At 47.0% G+C, this 19857-nt stretch overlaps 1 protein-coding gene across 6 annotated transcripts in view; it reads left to right on the plus strand.

Moving 5' to 3' along the window:
• The first annotated feature begins 7908 nt into the window (after positions 1-7908).
• Positions 7909-19857, plus strand: part of Anks6 (ankyrin repeat and sterile alpha motif domain containing 6) — a 56981-nt gene continuing 45032 nt past the window's right edge. For 2 of the 6 annotated variants that reach the window (XR_002389408.2, XR_002389407.2), the window contains exons 1-2: positions 7909-8287; positions 17441-17943. Coding sequence is in view for 4 of the 6 variants with exons in the window: in XM_013065727.3 (XP_012921181.1) it covers positions 7932-8287; positions 17441-17943 (859 nt within the window). In the remaining 2 variants the exon portion in view is untranslated. The remainder of the gene's footprint in view (positions 8288-17440; positions 17944-19857) is intronic. The other 4 variants (XM_013065726.3, XM_013065725.3, XM_013065727.3 and 1 more) reach the window with 3 other exon arrangements.

A 19857-nucleotide genomic window follows, 5' to 3' on the forward strand; every position in this document is an offset into this window, starting at 1 on the left:
TAAACCCGACTTCACATTGTACAGCAGAGGCTGAATTCAACAGGGGAAGGAAGGAGTAGAGAGGGGGCAAGCAGGGACTCCCTAGAGACAGGAAGTGAAAAATTACACAAGGTTGGTTCTGGTGAATGCATCAGGCTGGCAGGTATTCCTTACCAGGGAGTTATCAAGGTTAAAATTCCATCTTTGCAGAGATGGGGAGGCTGGGGTCCTCTCCTCTCTGGCATTTACATTGTAATGAGTGGCAGCTGGGTCCTTGAGAAAGACTGCCTCAGTTGTGGGAGACACATTTACATCCCAAAGACACGGAGGAAGGGTTCCCCACCGTAAGTGCTCTAGAAAAGGAAGCCAGGGGGCTGAGTGCAGGGATGGCTACACCAGGGTCTTCTTTGGCAGCCTGCACTCTGCCAGATGCTTCAGGGGGGGAACCTGGGAGTGCGGCCTTGCATTATTAGAAACTGCTAGCTTTTTAAGTCTTTTAACTTTAGGAAAGGAGGTAGACCAAACAACTTGTGTTACTAGGACATAGTTGAGACCCAGTCTGGAAGAGGGCGTGGAAGAGCCCAGCTAGAGTTACATCAAGGAGAGAATATTTGTCATAAGACTTTTTAAATTTTCTTTGTTTTCTGAGACAAGTTCTCACTAAGTTGTCTAGGCTAACCTTGAACTCACAATCCTCCTGCCTCAGCCTCCTGACTACTGGGACTACAAATGTACACCACCACACTTGGCTCACAGGACATGTTTTTGACATTGCGTAGTGAGTAGAATGGATAGACAGATATTTAAAGATAGCTTATTGGAAAAGCAATAAGTGTTTTGAAGAATTACAGGGTGTTAGAAGGGTTTATAATTGTAGCCTCTTGATGAATTTAGGGGCCCAGGGAAACTTCCCTGAGGAAGTAATGTTCCCAGAGATCCTTGCCTGCCAAAGTGAAACTGGTGATTTGAAATCATGTATTGTGTTGGTCCACAACTCCCTCTGCTGGTGCTCAACTCAGGAAAAAGAACCACTTTGTCTCTTTTGAAAAGATAGTGCAGCCCGGATTTTTGTTTTTTACCATGGGAAGCAGGTCCAAAGCTTATCATATGTTCTCTGGGGACCATAAGTCAAAAAGCTCAAAAAAGCATAAATGTGGTCCAATTCTTTCATTTAACAGAGTCTGAGATGCAGGGTGGGGAGAAGGTGTCCAACAACCTGGTGCTCAGATGGAGTTGGAATCCAACTTGCAGTTCTCTTTGGCACTGAGCTCTGGTTACTGGCCTCTCCTGAGGAGCTCTCTCCCAGGCTCAGGACTGGCACTCGGCTTGGGTGAACCACAAAAAGCAGCTGCCACCCAGGACCACTGTGCTGCTCTCAGACTCCTAAGTGGGAGCTCTACCCACAGCGCTCAGGCCCCACCTGCTTCCTCCCAGGAGCAACCTTCCAGGTTGGCACAGAAAGGCAGATGTGATAGGAAAGGCCTGGCACTGTGCCTTCTGGCCTCTGCCCAGTCACTCAACACACTTTTAAGATCTGCGGTCAGATTAGAAAACAGAAGAGAATTACAATTCATAATGACTTAGCTCAGCCTACCACATTGGAATGCTTCTCCATAGAGCCTTAGTTGCAGAGAAAAGAGAATTAGACTTTACAAGACAAAGGTTAAAGCCCCAGGTAACACACAAAATCTGTTGCTTATTAAGCACCCACTGTGTGCTATAAACTGCCAGACTTTATTTTTCCCATCCTGTCCCATTTCACGGTAATGAAAATCTTTTAAGCTACACAGATAAGGAAACTTAGGCTCAGAGACATGAAGTGAAAGGAAGAAAGGAAACAGAGAGGGAGAAAAATCCAGCAATAAAAGTTTGGATGGAAAAAACCCAGAGACCATTATGAAAACAATCTATAAATGTGACTAGTTGTAAAAATTCTATAAAGCTTCTAAAATAAAAGATAAATCAGAAAAAGATATTTGTAGATGACATTCACCCAGTGTGTGAATCAATAAGGAAATATAAAGAACAAATAGAACTAAAGATGGTCAAAGGTTTTGAATAGGCAGTTCCTCCAAAAAGGATATAAATGTTCTAGGAACATGAAAATATGCTCAACCTCTCTACTTAAAATGCATGCAAATTAAACTGTTCTGAAATATTTTTTCACTTATCAGATTGGCAAAGATTAAAAAGGTTATTAATTCTGGTGCTGGCAAAGATGTAGATAAATGCACCCACATACACTGTTGGTAGGAATGCAAACAGATATAACCTTTGGAAAGCAATTAGGCAACATTTATTTGAAATGTTAATGTTAATATCCTTTTGCTTCTGCAAGTCCACATCTAGGAATTTATCCAACAAAAATAGACTCACAAATGCTTAAAAGATGCATACAAGGAAGCTTTTTGCAGTATTGTATATACAAGCAAATAGTTGGATACAACCCAAATGTCCATTAAGAGGAAATTATAAAATAAATCATTGCACACTCATACTATACCATAATATGACACAGTACCATTAACAAGCATGAGCTCCTTTTAGGTGTTTATATACAAATGTGCTTAAATCCATTAAGTCAAGAAAAGCAAATTGGAGCTGTATGGATAGCATGATTCTATTTTGGTAAAATAACATGTTAATATATGTAAAGGGAAAAATATAAAGCAATTTTCACCAAACCATTAACTATAGGACATGTATTTCTGATGAGTGTGATCCTTTTACTTTCATTCATTTTATTCATTTTTTTCTCCAAATTTTTATTGATCACCTCCCATTTGACAGGCTAGTACACTAGATTCTGGGGATATTCTGGTCAACAACACCCAAAGCCTTTTATTTCAAGGAGCTTGCAATCTATATTTTTACAACATGAGCTCTTTGCAACAAACATCTTTACTTTATTCAGAAGTTAGGCATTTAAAAGTAAATACACTGTAGAGATTATTTACTCTGAACCCTCTTGACTTCCTGCCTAATTTATTGCCCTAGTCTCGAATCTCCCTGAACCCCAGCTCCAGCCTTCCAATCTGTTTCTTCTCTTTTCGTACAACTAGCTAGAGTCCATCTATCCTCCTAGACTCCACTCATCCTTTCTGCCCAACCTGTGACCAGCTCTCCCATGATGCTGTGTCCCCTAGCACACAGAGCTGTGATACCTTCCCCTGAACTAATGATGAAAGCTCACTGGCCTGCAGTTTTGAGGGATGCTCTGGGAGCCCAAGGTCATTTTCCTACCCTTCAACACACCAAATGCCTGGCAAACAAAAAGCAGCCAATAAATGGTAGTCAAATGGCCACTATGTCGAGAATGCAGGTGTTCTGCTCAGGTTACCCTTTAAGAGAACCTGCTGGAGAGCTTCCAGCTGCTCTCCCTTCAAAACCTTTTTGATGTCCTCTAGCTTCTCCCATCAGTGACCAGCATGGTGGATGCACGAAATCTAGGCAGGCAGCCTTTGTTTGGAACTCCCGTAGGCCTGGGTGAAACTCCCTCAAAACAGTGTTGTGGGCTAAAGCACCTAGCGTCCCCCTCTCCTTTTGCAGGCATCAGACCTGCATCACGGTCTAAGAGCTCCCCTTTCCTTCTCCTCCACCTTTCAGCTTGATCTTTCATGACATGTTTCCCAGAAAAAAACCAAAACAAAACAAAAACCACTTCAAAAATCTAGACATCTGATTTTCAGAGGACCCAAACCAACATAGGGCTCAATGAAAAAAAAAATGCTGAAAGAGAGTTCATAAACAGTAAGATATATAGATATATTTGTGTAAGAAATGTATGTGCTCAGTCTTTAATGCACACCAGAATCACCCGAGGATCATGCTGAAATGCACATTCTCCTTCAATACAGCTAGGGTGGGCCCAAGATGCTGTACTTCTAACAGGATCCCAGGAAATACCAATGCCGCTGGCTCATGGACCACACACAGAGAAGTAAGGTGCTAGACATCTTCCATTTGCCCCTCTCCCTTGAGACAGGGTCTCAGTATGTATTTCAGGCTGACCCCAGACTCATGGCGATCCTCCTGCCTCCCAAGTGCTGGGATTACTGACGTGCACACATTTGCTCCTTTGTGTCTTCCACTGGGCTCTGTGCCTTGGCCGGCTGACTTGCAGGGACTACACTTGCAAGCTCCCAGCCTCTGGCTTCCTCTTGGATACCCAATAAGGAACAATGGCAGGAGATCAGAGGAGAGTGAGGTTGGAGGTTTTTAATTCCTATGGGGATCGCCTCCTTACTGAGTTGATGTGGGATTGGCTGTGTCCCTCTACTAAATGCCATAGCTCCTATTGTAGCTCTCTGTAGCTTTCTCCCTTTGGAATTCCGGTATTGCTCTCCTTTCTCCTTCAGACCTGGGGTGGTAATTACTCTAATGTTGCCGGCCCTAGAGACTGTACCAGTCCTGTGGCTCTTAGTAACCCCTGTCTACATTTTTGTAAAAGCCCCTTTAGTAAACCGTCCTCAGTTCCTCAGCTAAATGTGCCTGCTTGGGACCTGATTGCCATAAGTACTGCAATGCAAGATTTTTTTTTTTTATAACAGCAGAATACTAGAAACAAGCCAATTTTGCATCACTTAAGATGATTGAATAAATTATGGTATATTTGCTGACTGATGTTATATGCAACCATTGAAAAAGATGCAGCTGATGTATATTTACCTATAAGGAAAGATGCCCAAGACATTTGCTAAATGGAAAAAAAAACCCAGGCAAGATTCAGAATAACATGCATCATATGAACCCATTCATTTAAAAGAATAATATGAACCCAGTCATTTAAAGAAGTAAATGATGCATCTGTCAAAGCTTGGATTGCAAGGGTGGACATCTTTGCTCAAAACAAACCTAACAAAAGGAATGAGGGTGGGAAGGTTTTTCTGCTTGATCTCTATCACTTGTTCTGCTTTCTTTTGTGGTGGCCTCACTAGCAGACTGTCTTTGAGTGAGGGAAGAATGAACAATTTGACTTACAAGATCCTGACATCCTGACAGTGGGTCATCTTGCTAGAAATGGCCTCATTCCCAGCCACTTTAGCAAACATCCTGGGCCCACAGCCAATCAGGATGCATTTAAACCTGAACTAACCACTAACCCATAGGACAAGGAGGTTCTCCCCAAGAAAAAAGGTATGTTTCGAAGGAATATTTTGCAGTAGATATTTGTTTTCTTTTTCGGCTGCAGAACATCTGAACTACTTACAATGGGGAGTCCCCCACTTCTGAGGCAGAGCCTGCCTCCCACTACTGATGCTGAAAAAACCAGAAACTTGCTTTCCCAACATCCCTTTCTGCCAGGTACAGCATGTGACCCAGGCTGGGCCAATCAGACACTCCTACCTCAGGTTCTGAATCTGAAGCCAGTGACACCAAAAAGGGCCTGAGCTGACTCCATCTGTATATAGGGTGCAGCTATGGCATGATCTGGGGGCACGGGTCCTGGCTTGGGGCTTCCAAAATGTTATCTGCTAACTATGGCAGAAGCTTATACTAAATCCTCTTTTTGTTTAATCTAGAGGGTTAATCTCTGCTGTTTCCAACCAAGATGCCATATCAATGCCTGAATGTATATGTGCATGCATGAAATGTTTTCAGAAAGATAAATGTGAATATTGATTACCTACTTTTTTTTTTTTCAATGCTGGGGATCAGACCCAAAGCCTTACTCATGCTAGGCAAGGCCTCTACCACTAAGCGTTAAGCTACACACACAGCTTTATATTGCATTGGTACCTCAGTTTATTTACAAACTTAATTTGTTCTACAATTTTGGAAAAGATGGCCATGTTTGTGTTTGGGTGGGAAGGATGGCCACGGTCATGTTTGTCACCTGATGCAGAGTCTGCAAACAAAAACAAAAACAAAATTTTGCCAAACGCTCCTGTTTGCGAACCAAATTGCTGACAAACAAAAGCATTCATGAACCAAGGTACCATGACCAAAGAACTAGTTAGTAAAAATAAAAGACATTTGGATAAAGAGAATAAAACAAAGGTACAATTAATGGGAATTTTCAGAGAAACGAGTATCTTCATCAGACCTTTCAAAGTAATCACCTCATCCTCATGCTTGTTAATGCAGCCAAACCTAGGAGTGAGCGCAGAGACTGGACTCAGTGGTCTGCACCAGCCCTGCAACTCACCTGCTCCACTCCCCATTGCTCGAAGAATAAGCTCTGCAGTCTTTATCCTGGTACCAAAGCTCTTTGTAATCTAGGCTCTGGGGACTTTCACGGCTCTTCTCCACTTTTACATTTTACCTAGAACACTTTAACTTTCACTCCTGCCAGCCAGATCTTCAGGGCATCCTTATCTGCTCTGATCTGCCAAAGCCAAGACCCAGCCTTCCTGGCACTTTCATCAACTTTTGCTCTATTATAATCCTTCATAGATGGGACTTGGTCATGGAACAGTCCTGTATTGTCCAACTACTGTGTGTCTGACCTTTTTCTAGGGTTTGGAGCCACAGCTCATGGTCTATGGAAACCAGTTACCCCATCCTTTGGATTGTTACTGTTACTGCCATAGGCAGTTGGCAAAATATGAGCTCTTTGTGGGCAGAGTGGCTCTTGCTAGAACCTGCCTTGTTCCCTCTCCCTGGATGGCTCCTTCCCCAAAGGCTTTAATTCCTCCACATCTCCACATATGATACATTTTCAGGGACACCTGTTTGCCTTGTTATAAAACAATATCCCAGGGCCAGGGATTTAGCTCAGTGGTTTCAATGCCTGCTGCGCAAGCACAAGGACCTGAGTTCAATCCCCGGTACTGAAAACAATATCCCGTCCTCTATCCCCATTTACCTGGATTTATGTCCTCTTGTTATCTTCGTAGCACTCAGCACCATTCCAAGTTATTTACTTGATTGTGTATTCTCAGCCTGTCTCTTTCACTGTCAGCCCCAGGAAGGCAAGAGAAGTCATGCTATCCCCAAGTTTCTCTGGCAAGTAGATAGATGGCACCTGGCACCACCAGGCACTCAGTAAATAATTGTTAAGAATGAAAAGAAAACCGGACGAGCTCAGTGGTTCCGCCACCTGCCTCGCAAGCGGAAGGACCCGAGTTTGATCCCCGGTACCAAAAAAAAAAAGTTTTCCAAAGAAAACTGGACGACTTTTCTATGGCACAGCTGTGGAGCCTTTAGCAGGACACACTGTTTTAGGCCTCTACTGTCTCATCTGTAAAATCGCCTGATTGTATGAGCCTTCTGGTAGCCAGCAGACCTGCCCTGAAGATCAAGCAAGTGGGCTCTCCGCCTTCAGCACGCATCATACACAATGAAGGGCTTGTTAAACCACAGGTTACTGATCCCACACCTGGAACCTGGAGTTTGGAGTTTCAGACTGGGTAAGTCTGGGGTGTGAACAGAAAAATCTGCATTTGTAAAGATGTCCCAGTTGGTGCGGGGACTGGCAAGTGAGCCACACTTCGAGGACCACTGATAGAGACACAGGTCCAGGAGATGAAGGACCAGGAAGCACCAGGTGCCCCGCAGAGCCTGGTGGAGGGGCAGAGCAGACACATTAGTTCCTTAATTCAGTCAATCATTTAGGAAACACCAACTACGTATTTAGGAAATGCCAGGCGCTGAGGGGTCCATGGAGCGGCGGGTCTCCGGCAAGGCCGGTGTGGCCATGGCCTCAGACCCCGGCCCGCCCATGGTGCAGGGCGGAAGGGCTGGCCGGCCACTCGACACCCACACCCAGCAGGAAGTCATCCCAGCCACGGGACAGGGCCACTGACGGGCGCCGAAAAGCCACAGGCCTAGCGGACTGACGCTGCCAGGAGCTTCCCGGAACCCGCCGAGCCCTCCCACCCCGACTCAGGCGGAGGAGGCGCGGCCCCAGCCAGCCCCGGCGCGCTCCCGCACACAGCGGGCGCGGGCACGGCGGGGGCGGAGCGGAGCCGGCTCGGCCTCGGGGCGTTGGGGCGCGGGCCGCGGCCGGGATGGGCGAGGGCGGGCTGGCCCCGGCCTTCCAGCTGCTGCTGCGCGCCTGCGACCAGGGCGACACGGACACGGCGCGGCGGCTGCTGGAGCCGGGGGCGGCGGAGCCCGCAGAGCGCGGCGCGGAGCCCGAGGCGAGCGCGGAGCCCGGGGGCCCCGAGTTGGCCGGTCCCGGGGCGGCGGCGGCGGCGGCCGGAGCGCCGGTGCCCGTGGACTGCTCAGACGAGGCGGGCAACACCGCGCTGCACTTCGCCGCGGCTGGGGGCCACGAGCCCCTGGTGCGCTTCCTGCTGCGCCGCGGCGCCTCGGTGAACAGCCGCAACCACTACGGCTGGAGCGCGCTGATGCAGGCGGCCAGGTGAGTCAGGGTCCCCGCGGGGGTCCCAGCGCAGGCTCAGGGCGCGGGCCTGGGGGCGGAACCTTCGAGGACGCCGGGGGAAGGAAAGAGTCAAGGACTCCTTAGAGAGGGAATGGTAAACTTTGAGCGGTTTTTGGCAAACTTTATACTGGAAGTAGAAGTTCTTTTTATTTAACATAAAATCAATTTTAGAAACTTTGGCCTTTCAAAACAATCTGGAGACTGCGCATGGAATCTCAGAGATCCAGAATCTCAGACATGTCCATTCATTCTTGCTTACCACACGGGTTCTCTATGAACCTGCTTGCCCATCCTGGCTTGGCCTTACGGATAATACTGATCCCAGTAAAGTGCCCACCCAGGCAGCACACAAACTGGTGCGTATGCTGGACAAAGAAACAGACTTGACCACTAAGATTTGGGCAGTTCTAGGGGCAGCTGACCCAGTTTGAGGAGGTGGGAAAGCGGGAAGGTTTTTGGTAGAAATAACGTGTATATCCATGTGGAGACCTCAGGGCACGTCTGAATTTACCAGGCCAGAAAAAATGGGAGGTGAGAACGGGATGATGGAGGCCCCTGCGAAGGCGATATCAAGAGTGATAGGAGAGCTCGAAGGATTTTGGGACAGGAAAGGGGCTGGAAGTACTGGGAGAAGACAGATGGAGAGATCAGGGCTGAAATAGGCTCACTAACATAAGGACACTGGGGAGTCATGGAAGGTTCTAAACAGAGTGGATGATAGAACCAGATTTATGCTTTGGAAAGATCACATTCAGTGCAGTGAACTCGGAGAGGTACGCTTGCAGAACAGAGGCTGGTTAAGAGGGGATTGCAACAGTCCAGATAAGAAGTGATGGTGGCCTGGAGCAGAATGAAGATTGGAGGGAGACCAGAAGACAAGACTTTGAGATATATATACTTAGGATGTAGATCGTGATGACTGCCTGACCTGAGAGAGAGGAAAACGGTAAAGATAACCTATAGATTTCTGGCTGATAGCAGCATGTGCACTGGGCTAGAGAACACAGGAGAAGGGGCAAGTTTGAGAATGAGCCTGGTCTTCAAGCACACATCAAACCGGGTCTTTTGATGAGGATCCTGGGGAAAAGAGAGTCTGTCAGGGAGCTGGATATGGGAGTCTGGAGCCTGAGGAAACAGGAGGTTAGTGGCATATTAACAACAACTGGAACTCAGGTAGAAGGCATTATCTAAGGTGAATGTAGCCCATAAGAATGATACCCTGTAGCTGACTATCAGCCATTGCTGGAGGACAGTCGCCATAAATTTGGAAGCTTTATTAAATCAACAGCCATGCCTGTAGCACACAACTTTGCCATTCTAGTCTCCTCTGCCTTCCTTATGCTCGGTAGTCCATACCATCCTCACATCTGCGGAAGTGAGCCCAGTGGTTGGACTGCTTCTCTTGCATCCTCCGGCAGGCTAGCCTGGGATTGTTCACATGTCAGCAGCAGGGTCCCTAAGATTGGACACATGCTGATCATGTCTACCACATTTTCTTGAACTAAGTAAGTTACAAGGCCATCCTAGGTTCATGGAGTGGGATAAAGACTGTACCGCTTGATGAGGTGGAGAGGTAAAGTGCCTGGAAACAGGGAGGGAATAACTGCTATTATCTTTGCAAATATTCTACTACATTAATATTTATTGAGCACCCATATGCAATCCCCATTCCAAGAGCATTGCACAGGTTAGCCCATTTAACCTTCACAACAGCTGCACAGAGTGAGTACTGTTCCCACCACTTTACAAAAGAGGAAACTGGGACAGGCCAAGAAGCTTGCCTGGTGCCACACAGCCTCAAGTGGAAGAGTCAGGATTTGAACCTAAATGGCCCAAATCCAAAACCTATACATTGGTAACCATTCTACTGAGTAGAACCTAGAGCAGTGAAGGCAAGCCACTTAGAGCTTTCGATGACACAAACAGCCTGCTGTGGCACATGTGCTGGAGGTTCACCACCAGTGACCTAAAGAAATGCTGGGATTTAAATATATATTTTTTTGGTACCAGGGATCGAACTCGGGTCCTTGTGCTTGCTCAGCAGGCGGTAAAATGACTGAGCTAAATCCCTGGCCCTTAGGATTTAAATATTGGATAGCAGAAGTTATTGCTGAGAATTTAGGAAGGGTTTCAAGTAGGTACACCAGTGTCCCTGCATGAAGGGAAAGAGAAGGCAAGGACTGATTTAGTAGTGGCAGGAGAGCTCCAGATGGTGAGCGGCCGTAGGATGGTAGTGGTGGGGAAGATAGGGTCACTTGGACCCCCAGACAGAAAGTACAAACAGCCCTTTCATCGAGTTTGCCTCTGGAGTTAAGAAAGATTCTTCCTCAGGGTCTAAAGAAGGTTTTTAGGGGCCGGGGATTTAGCTCAGTGGTTTCATCACCTGCTGCGCAAGTGGAAGGACCTGAGTTCGATCACCGGTACCAAAAAAAAAAAAGAAGGTTTTTAGGATGGGAGCAATTTGAGCAGTCTTACTAGGTGGTGGGTACAATCATGGAGGTGTAGTCAGGGTCTACACGTAAGGGGCAGGAATTGTTCTTTTTCTTTGTAGAAAAATGTGTTTGGAATTCCAGTCTTTCTAAAGGATTATTTCGTTTCGACTAGAAAATATATTCATTCATAAGATTCAAGCATAAGACAGCATACACATGCATCCAGTATTGAGCCACGACGTCTCTCACCTCTATTTGTTACCCACTTAGACCCCACCATTCACCCCTCAGATTCTTGGGGGACCTTCCAGCATTTCTTTGTACCGGGATTTCTCCACTGTGGTACTATTGACATTCTAGATGGGGTCATTCTTTTTTATAGACTATGTAGCATCATCCTTGGTCTCTCCTCAGTAGATGCCAGTGGCCTGTCATAATCAGTATGTCTCCAGACATTGCCACATGTCCCCTGGGGCATCATAACTCCCATTTGAGAGCCACTGCTTCATACCTCAAAAGCAGATCAGATTGTTAACTTTTTCTTATCCCCCTTCTTACACGTGCTTCATACACTGTTCTGTATTTCGATTTTTTTCACTTAGTGTACTTTGTCAGTTTTTCCGTATCAGTGCATAAACCCCCCTCATGTTTCACAGCCTCAAATATTTTCCTTTGTGATAATTTATTTAGCTCCTGTTGAGAATATTTAGGTTGTTGTTTCCAGTCTCTTGCTGTTTCATTCATGCTGCAGTGAATAATCTGACACGTGTCATTTCGCAGGTGAGTACGTGTTGTAAGGAAGTTTCCCAGGGAATGTAAGCAGGCCCTTAACATTTGTAATTTTGATGAATAGTGCCAAATTGCTCCCTCACATTACAATCAATTACCACAAATCCAGTTTAAAACAATACAAATTTAGTATCTTATAGTTCTAGAGGTCTCACTGGGATGAATTGAGGTGTGGAAGGCAGTGTTCTTTCTGGTGGGTCTAGTGGTGAATCGTCCTTTCCTGTCCCAGGTTCCTGAGGCTGCCTGGCTCCATGGCTCCAGGGCCCTTAGGTCATCAAAGTCAGCAACCATCACCTCACTCTCGCCTCTGCTTCATCCTTACATCCCTGCTCTGAGCTTTCTGCTTTCTTCTTCCATATTTAAAAGAGCCTTGTGATGATGTTGGGCCCATGGGGTAAACTAGGCTGCTCTCCCCTTCTTAAGTCAGCTGATTAGCACCCTTCATTCTGCTACAACCTCAACATCTCCTTTGCTTTGTAGTGTAACATATTTATAGGTTATGGGGATTAGGATGTGAACATCTTTGGGGGCCCAGTGTTCTGCCAGCCACACAGTTGGACTGCTTTGCCCTCCTACCATCAATGCATATGAGCGCCTGTCTTTCTGTAGCTTCACCAACAGAGAATGTGATCAAACTTTTGCATTTCTCTCGTCTGATAGATTTTTTAAAAATCACAGTTTTGCTGTGATCTGCATTTGTAAAGTGGTCAGTGGAGGAAAGCCTCTTTCCCTAGTTATGGACCCTTTTGTTTTTCTCACAGATATGGGAACACAAAGTTCCTTCTCATTGTGATCCCAAAATATTTTATTTCTTGGGTTTCTTTTCCAAGTATTACATTTAGGTGGGGTTTTTTTCTTTTTTTTTTTTGTTTTTTGAGACAGGGTCTTGCTATTAGTTCAGGCTGGCCTTAAACTCACTATATAACCCAGGCTGGCCTCAAACTTGAGGCAATCCTCCTGCCTCAGCCTCCCGAGTACTGGGATTACAGGTGTGTGCCACCACACCCAGCACATTTAGTTGTTCTAACCTAACTAAATTTGTATTCCTAGCAAAATTTTACTCTGCATTATTTGCAAATATATTTTCAACTACCATGTGCACCTATGGGATGACTGCAGTTTGCTTACCCAGTCCCCAGCCCCAGGACATTGAGGTCCATCAGTCTATAAACATAGTTTGGGAATGTAGCCCGGTTATAATGTGTGTGCTCCTGGTTTGCATGGATGAATGAAAGGCAGTGTTTTATGCACCTGTCCAGCAGTGGGCATCCTCTGTCTGAAGACTATGTATTTCACACCCAGAGCACCTCTTGGGCTATCAACCTTTCTTTTAAATTTTCCGTCTTTCTTAGTGGCACCACCCATTCCCCAGGCTTTAAAGCCCCAGGTTTCTGCCCTAGAACCTTCTTCCTGCCTCTGCTGTAGCCCTTGTCCACACCCTGCTTTCCACCCTCTCTGCCTCTGTCCTGTGCTCCTCCCTCTTGGTATGTTCTCTCTACTCCATCCTCTAAGAGCTTTCAGATCCTTCTGAAGTGATTGTCTGGCTGTGCCTGTCTGTTGGATGGTTCCCTAGCCAGAGCCCTCAGCATGGTGTGCGAGGCTCTCCTGTGCTCCCCCTTCCCTCATCCTCTCTTCTGCTGTCCCGTTTCCTAAACTCAGGCCAAGATGTTTTCATCTAGGCCTTTTCTGTGTCTCCTCGCCTCCTATTAAAAGTCAACGCTGAGCATTTACTATATGCCAAGAATATTGTCTCCACTTTACAGATAAGCGTGTGAGATTTAGATTATAAAATCATACAGGTAGTCAGAACAGATGTGGGGTCCCACTGCAGAGCCCTCATTATGATTCCATACAGGGAAGTTTCCTCTTCCCTTTCTGCAGTAAATCCCTTTCCCCAACTTGGCATCTCCCTGGAAGCCTGCCATGCTGTGCCCCTGTTCTCTGGCCTCTCTGTACCAAGGAGGCCTTGGTAGTAGTGTCTGCCACACCCATTAGAGCTGGCTGCCTTCCTCAGTGGTCCCCAAACCTGGCCACACCTAAGAATCACTGAGATGCTTTCCCAATTCGAGACTCCTGGATTCCCTTTCCGGAGATTGTGATTGAGGCAGCCTGGCATCAGGATGGGGCAGTGTCTCCCCAGTGACTGTGGCACCATGGGTTTGGGAGCCACCGATATGTGCCTTTCTTTGAGCTCCACGTGGCGAGCCCCAGGGCTAATCACTGATGAGGTTTGTACCTGTGGCACTGCTTTGCCTCAGTATCTCCAAGACCCCTGATCCCTAGTTTTTGCTATTCACCAAGTTCAGCAAGACACTCAGCATGGTTTGACTAATTTCCACTCATTAATGTCTGTTCATCTTGACGGGGCAGGAGACTCAGGAGTGACTTAAACTTTGATTGGTTAATTAATTATCATTTTTAGAGGACTTACTTTCTTCTGTAAAATTTGGTATTGAAAAAGAAGCTGGGAATTGTGTCCTGTCTTTGTCACTTCCAAATGGAGAGACTTTGGACGAATGATATTCCGCTCCATTACTTGATTTACCTTACCTTACAGGTTCTGTTTTGGGAAAATTAGTGTGACATAATTCTCATCTACTCCTATGACATTCTCATTCTATTCCTAGAGTATCCCATACTGTGAGACGATTAGAATTCACTCTTGCCCTCTCATTGAGCCTAGACAGGGCCTGGGCACTTTAAAGTATACTGTCCCTCAGTTGTTGACACCAGCTGTCCATACTCAGGGGCCTTCTGCCTTGCTGAATGGTGTGCAAGATTTCTGCTGCTCAGTCCATAAAAAAGCTCAGGTGGAGGAACAATAGGTAAGGTGACTTGCTGGAAGGATGTATAGTCTGTCTGTCTGACCCTCAGGTCATGATGGTAGGTGCATAGACACTTTCGGTCTTGTGCTCTTGTTCCTTGAATCTAGATGTGTTGCAAAATCCTCCTCAGATGATATGCTGGCAGCCACCATTTTCAGCCCAGTGAGCATCTGTTTATCCACAGCTCGTCACCAGATCAGGCCAGGCTGTCAGAGGCTCTGTGCCTGGACTTGGAGACTTTGGTTTCTTGTGCAAATTTTAGTATCAGAAATGGTTACATTAATGGTTTTTCCTCTTCATAAAATTATAGGTAATCATAATCGAGCACTTTGTGTCAAGTACTGTGCTTAGTGCTTTAAATGAATTAGTTTATTCAGTCCACATAGAACTTTCAGAAGTAGGTACTGTTATTATCCCCCCTGGGGCACAGAGAGGTTAGAAAACTTGCCCACGACCGCACAGTGAGAAAGTGGTAGAGTCAGAGTCACACCCTGGCAGCCATGCTCTGAGCTGTGGTTCCAGCAACTGATCATTTCTATCTTGGGGTTGGTGGCAAGAAAGTTAACTGCCAAATTTGCCAGCAATTTCTGTCCATGGTACAATGTGGCACAGTGTTTACTCTGACTCTGACTTCACCCTTGGCCTCTTTGTCTTCTACTTCCCTTTCTTCTCCTGCCTGCCAGGGCAGTAGATCTGGATGCTCAGCTCAGTACTCAAGAGTTGTGGGAACATGTGCCAGCTCTTCAAACACAGGTGCTAATTGCTGAAATTAATTGGTAATCATAGCACCTGCTCAGAAAGCCCCTGGCATCCACATTTCCAATAATTACCTATTAGGAACTTAGCATCATAAAATTTTCTCAGCCTCTGTTGAATCCTTTTATATTTTCAGTCTCATTGAACGTTCTTTGGGGCTGAGAGTTCAGAAAACATTCCAAACATCAGTGTTTCTGCTCAAATTCAGCCCTTTCCTTCCTCTGTAAAAATTGAGTACATGGGCAGAGTTGAGATTTGAAGTTTTAGGGTCCAGTATGTCACTTTCAAATTGAGATTAACCAGCTTCCACTCTAATCTGTGGTTTCTTCATTGGTGGAATGGGAGGTAAAGAGTTTATCTTGGGATTTACTAAAATCAAATGAAATACAAATCAGCACCTATGTAATCTGCTAGTGATTATGCTAGATTTTATCTTGTGCTTGATAACAAACAGAGTAATTGTCTACAGTGGTTCTTCAGTTATTTCTACTGCCTGGACCTTCCCCTCCTTAGTCATTCCATTTATGCATTCATTTACCCACTCCTTTGTCAAAGGTATTGAGTTCTAATATGGACTTGCTCCTGTGTTAAGGGCTGGGGAAGCAAGAATGTGTGGAACCCAGAGCTCACAGGCAAATGGGGGAGACAGTTCTAGAAAGAGGACTTTGATGCACATGGAGAGTGAGGATACAGAACTGTGGGCACTCAGAAGAGGGGCACCTGACCTGGCCTGTTGCGGGTTGGTCTGGATCTATACAGAGGAGATGAGCTTGAGCTGAAGCCTGAGCAAGACAGCTGGTGCTCATCAAATACAGAAGGGAGGGGCCAAGGTGGCAGGAAAGGGAAGGGAGGTAAGTAACAGGTAGGTACAAGGGAGCGGGGGCCGGGGAGGGTATGGAATGGGCAGGAAATGAGGTCAGCAAAGTAGGCAGCCTCTTTGGACAGCGGAAAGCTGGAGGGTGACACTCAGATTGAGGTTTGGGGAGCTACATGGAGGCCTGGGGACAAGGTGACTCTAGGGTCATAGCCTTCTGCATTTGAGTATATTTCAGGTGACTTGCACCCTCTCTCTGCTCTGGGAGAAGAAACCCAAGCTCCCGGCCCCAGCCCCCCACCCCCCACTCTCCTTTCTCCCTCCCGGGCTGAGCTGACCCTGCACTGTGAAGGTTCACTTCCTAGAAGGTATTTGTAAGTAAGTGCGGCAGGCGCTCAGGCCAGAGTGCAGCTCTGGCCCTGCCTCCAGAGGGAGGAGGGAGGCCTAGGTCTAGACGAGGCACACATCCTCCCAGAAAGGAGGGGAGAGTCCCCACTAGAAAGTGGCCTCACAGATGCGGATGTGACAAGGCATTTTGGCCCCTGTGCCTGGCATAGTTGGCCCCCTGTGACATCCTTTCCCGGTTGGTCCAGGGCCTCTTGCAGCTCTGACACACTCACTCTGAGAGCGCAGAATGCACAAAACACAGCTTTCTTGCCCAGTGCTGTTAAATGAGCAGAGATTTTGCTGGACTGTTTTCTTCCGGGTGTTAGGGAGTTGGTGGGCATGAATCTGTCTGAGCTAAATCTGGTTTAGGCCAATCTCAGCAGCCTGCAGTGAACATTCCTGCCAGCAGGTGGCAGCAGGCTTCCATGAGAGGTGTACGGGCCCCTTTGCTGAACACAGCCTGGCCACACTTCTTGGTGTATGGAGGGAACATTGGGAGATGGGGAGGGTAAAAATGAATCAGACGTGAGCCTTACCCATGGGCAAATCAGAGGATAGAATGAGAGACAGATGCCCAGGCCATAGAGCAGGATAAAATGAACTCTGAGATGGGGGAGGCAGAATAGTGCAGGGGAAAAAGTGAGCAGCATAATTCACACAGACCCAGATTCTGACCCGGATGCTGCCCCTTACCAGCTGGTTGATCCTGGCACGATGCAGGATTTATAATGCATAACAATCATAGCCAATAGAGACATGCAACTTTGTTTGGTGAAGCACTGTTCTGGGAGATAGATGGGTAGATGGATGGATTTATTCACTTAAACCTCAGCCCTTGAAGCAGATACAATTACAGTCCCATTTTACAAGATCAGGAAAGGAAGACACAGAGAAGCTGAAATTCTTTCCAGGGTCACACAGTTAGTGCTGGATTCCAAACTGGGCAGAGGAGTTCCTCACCTGGTTGACAATGCATCTCTGGAGCTAATGTAATAGCTGACACCCAAATAAGGCCTTTTATGCCATGCAGCTTCTGTGCCTTTAATAGTTGCTGACCAATGAGAATCACATGAGCTGTTTCCTTAGGTGCTCTACATTTAGTGTCACTAATTCTCCATCTTCCTGCCAGGTTTGGGCACGTGAGTGTGGCACACCTCCTTCTGGACCATGGGGCCGATGTCAATGCCCAGAACCGGCTGGGGGCCAGTGTGCTCACTGTGGCCTCTCGGGGTGGCCACCTGGGTGTGGTAAAGCTGCTCCTGGAAGCTGGTGCCTTTGTGGACTATCACAGCCCCTCCAGTGAGCAGCTGGGGCTGGGAGGTGGCCGGGACGAGCTACTGGACATTACAGCCCTGATGGCCGCCGTCCAGCACGGGCACGAGGCTGTGGTACGGCTGCTGCTGGAGTGGGGTGCTGACCCCAACCACGTGGCCTGGACGGTGGGCTGGAGCCCGCTGATGCTCGCGGCGCTGGCTGGGAGGCTCAGCGTGGCCCAGCAGCTGGTGGAGAAAGGAGCCAACCCTGACCACCTCAGTGTGCTGGAGAAGACAGCCTTCGAAGTGGCTCTGGACCGCAGGCACAGGGACCTCGCCGACTGCCTGGACCCGCTGACCACCGTCAGGCCCAGAACAGGTGAGGCTGCACCCATGGCCTCACAGAGGACCCCACGTTGTTTCGAGATAGCTTCACCCTGCTGACTTGAGTTTGAGCTTGCTGTGCTTAAGGATTCGCACAGGGATGCCTGGGACCAGAGCTGGGGAAACCTCTTAGCAAGGTCCTTCTTCCTCACCAGCTGGTTCTGAGATCCTTCCAAAGCCAAGGTCAGCAAACTTTTTTGTAGAGGGCCACATAATAAATACTTTAGGCTTTATGGGCCATACAGTCAGTCTTTGTCAAAACTACTCAGTTTCATTAGAGTGGAAGTAGCCCTGCATGCTATATAAATGAGTAGCTGTGGCTCTGTGCCCGTAAACTGTAGTTACAAAGACCGGGAGCAAGAGCCGATTTTATTGGCTGTAGCTCGCCAACTGCTGCCCTAGAACGGTGTCCCTAAATTCATCTGCCAGCAAAGACCAAGTCATACAAAGTTAGTGAAAATCAGCCCCCTTTTTAGTTCTGTCTTTTTCAAACACTTATTAGTGTGTCCTGTTTCTTTTTTTTCTTTTTCCATCTTTCTGGCATTTAAAGGGCTGTTTAAGGGATCCTTAATGAACTGATCACAGGACATGTTGCATTTTGGTCTCTACCATGTGCAGTGAGTGGGACCCTCAAGTAGCCACACACAGCCTAGTCCCCAGCAGGACGGAGACGAGGGCTGTCCTCGCCTGAGCATCTCAGTTTAGGCCCCTCTCCCACTTTGTAGCTGGGTGGCCTGGGTCATGTTAATTGTCCCTCTAGGGCTTAAGTGTTCTCTTTCTTAAAATAGGCCTAAGTGCACTTCCCTTGTAATTAGTAAGATGATACCTATTAAGTGTTTATCCCAGTGCCTGGCACTTGGATAGTACCCAGTGAGTGGAAACTACTATACTACATTTCTATTGCTCATACCTTCTTTCAGTTATTTTTAAAATATTTATTGAGTGCTTACTGTATACCAGGCACCATTCAAGGTTCCTGCAATATGGCAGTGAACAAGTGAGACCTAAATCCTTGTGAGACCTGGGCCTCTATGGAGGAGGACAGCCAATAAACATATTAAATAAATTATATAGAATATAGGAATGCCATGAGGTTAAAAGAAACAAATGTGGGCAAGGTCAAGGGATTAGCTGTGGCAGAACTGGGGTGATGCAGGCTGCCTTTTGAAATAGGGTAGTGGGTGGCCACCACGAGAAGCTGATTTTCAGAGGCCTTGTAGGAGCTCAGGAAGTGCATCAGCTGTCTCTGCTCTCAGGGAAGAGCCCCAGGTTGGAGAACAGTGAGGGCAAAGCCTGTGTTATTAATAATAACAAAGGTTATTAAATAGGAAGTAGAATTCCTAGCTCTTTCTGTGAGATGTCAAGACATTTACTCCTTCCAAAGCCTTGGTAGTCTGTGGTCTGTCTCCAGCATTAGCAGCAGGACAGGGAGGTATCAATGTTGTTTTGACAGCCCTATTCCCAGCATAGCTGTAGTGTGCAGGTGGTAACAAGCTTCCTCTCCTTGGGATGGGGCAGGGTCCCTGGAGCTGCTCTTATGTAGACAGAAATGTGAGGCCCAGCGTGAGGAAGGGAGCAGCCCAGGGTCAGTGGGCACAGCTGCCACAGCTCCCAGGGTCAGGCTGGGCTATCAGTGATGAGTGCCTCCCAGCACTAGGACCAAATGCCACTCTCTCTTCTGTCACTGTCTTGGCATGGAAAAGCCCGGCCCAGAGCAAATTTGACTCATAAATACTTAAAGCCACGTGCTGTATTTTAAAGAATGAGATGCAGCATAATTCCTTGATAGTATTCCATAAGGTAAAATTTAAAACTTGGCACTGGGGCCAAGTCCATACTTGCCATTAAGAATTCCGGGTTAAGCTGGGCATATTCCCAGCTACTTAGGAGGCTGAGGCAGGAGAATTGC

This window comes from Heterocephalus glaber, unplaced genomic scaffold, assembly GCF_053883595.1.
Source record: "Heterocephalus glaber isolate CG9 unplaced genomic scaffold, H.glaber_assembly_v1.0 deba00001481, whole genome shotgun sequence".
Taxonomy (NCBI): Eukaryota; Metazoa; Chordata; class Mammalia; order Rodentia; family Bathyergidae; genus Heterocephalus; species Heterocephalus glaber.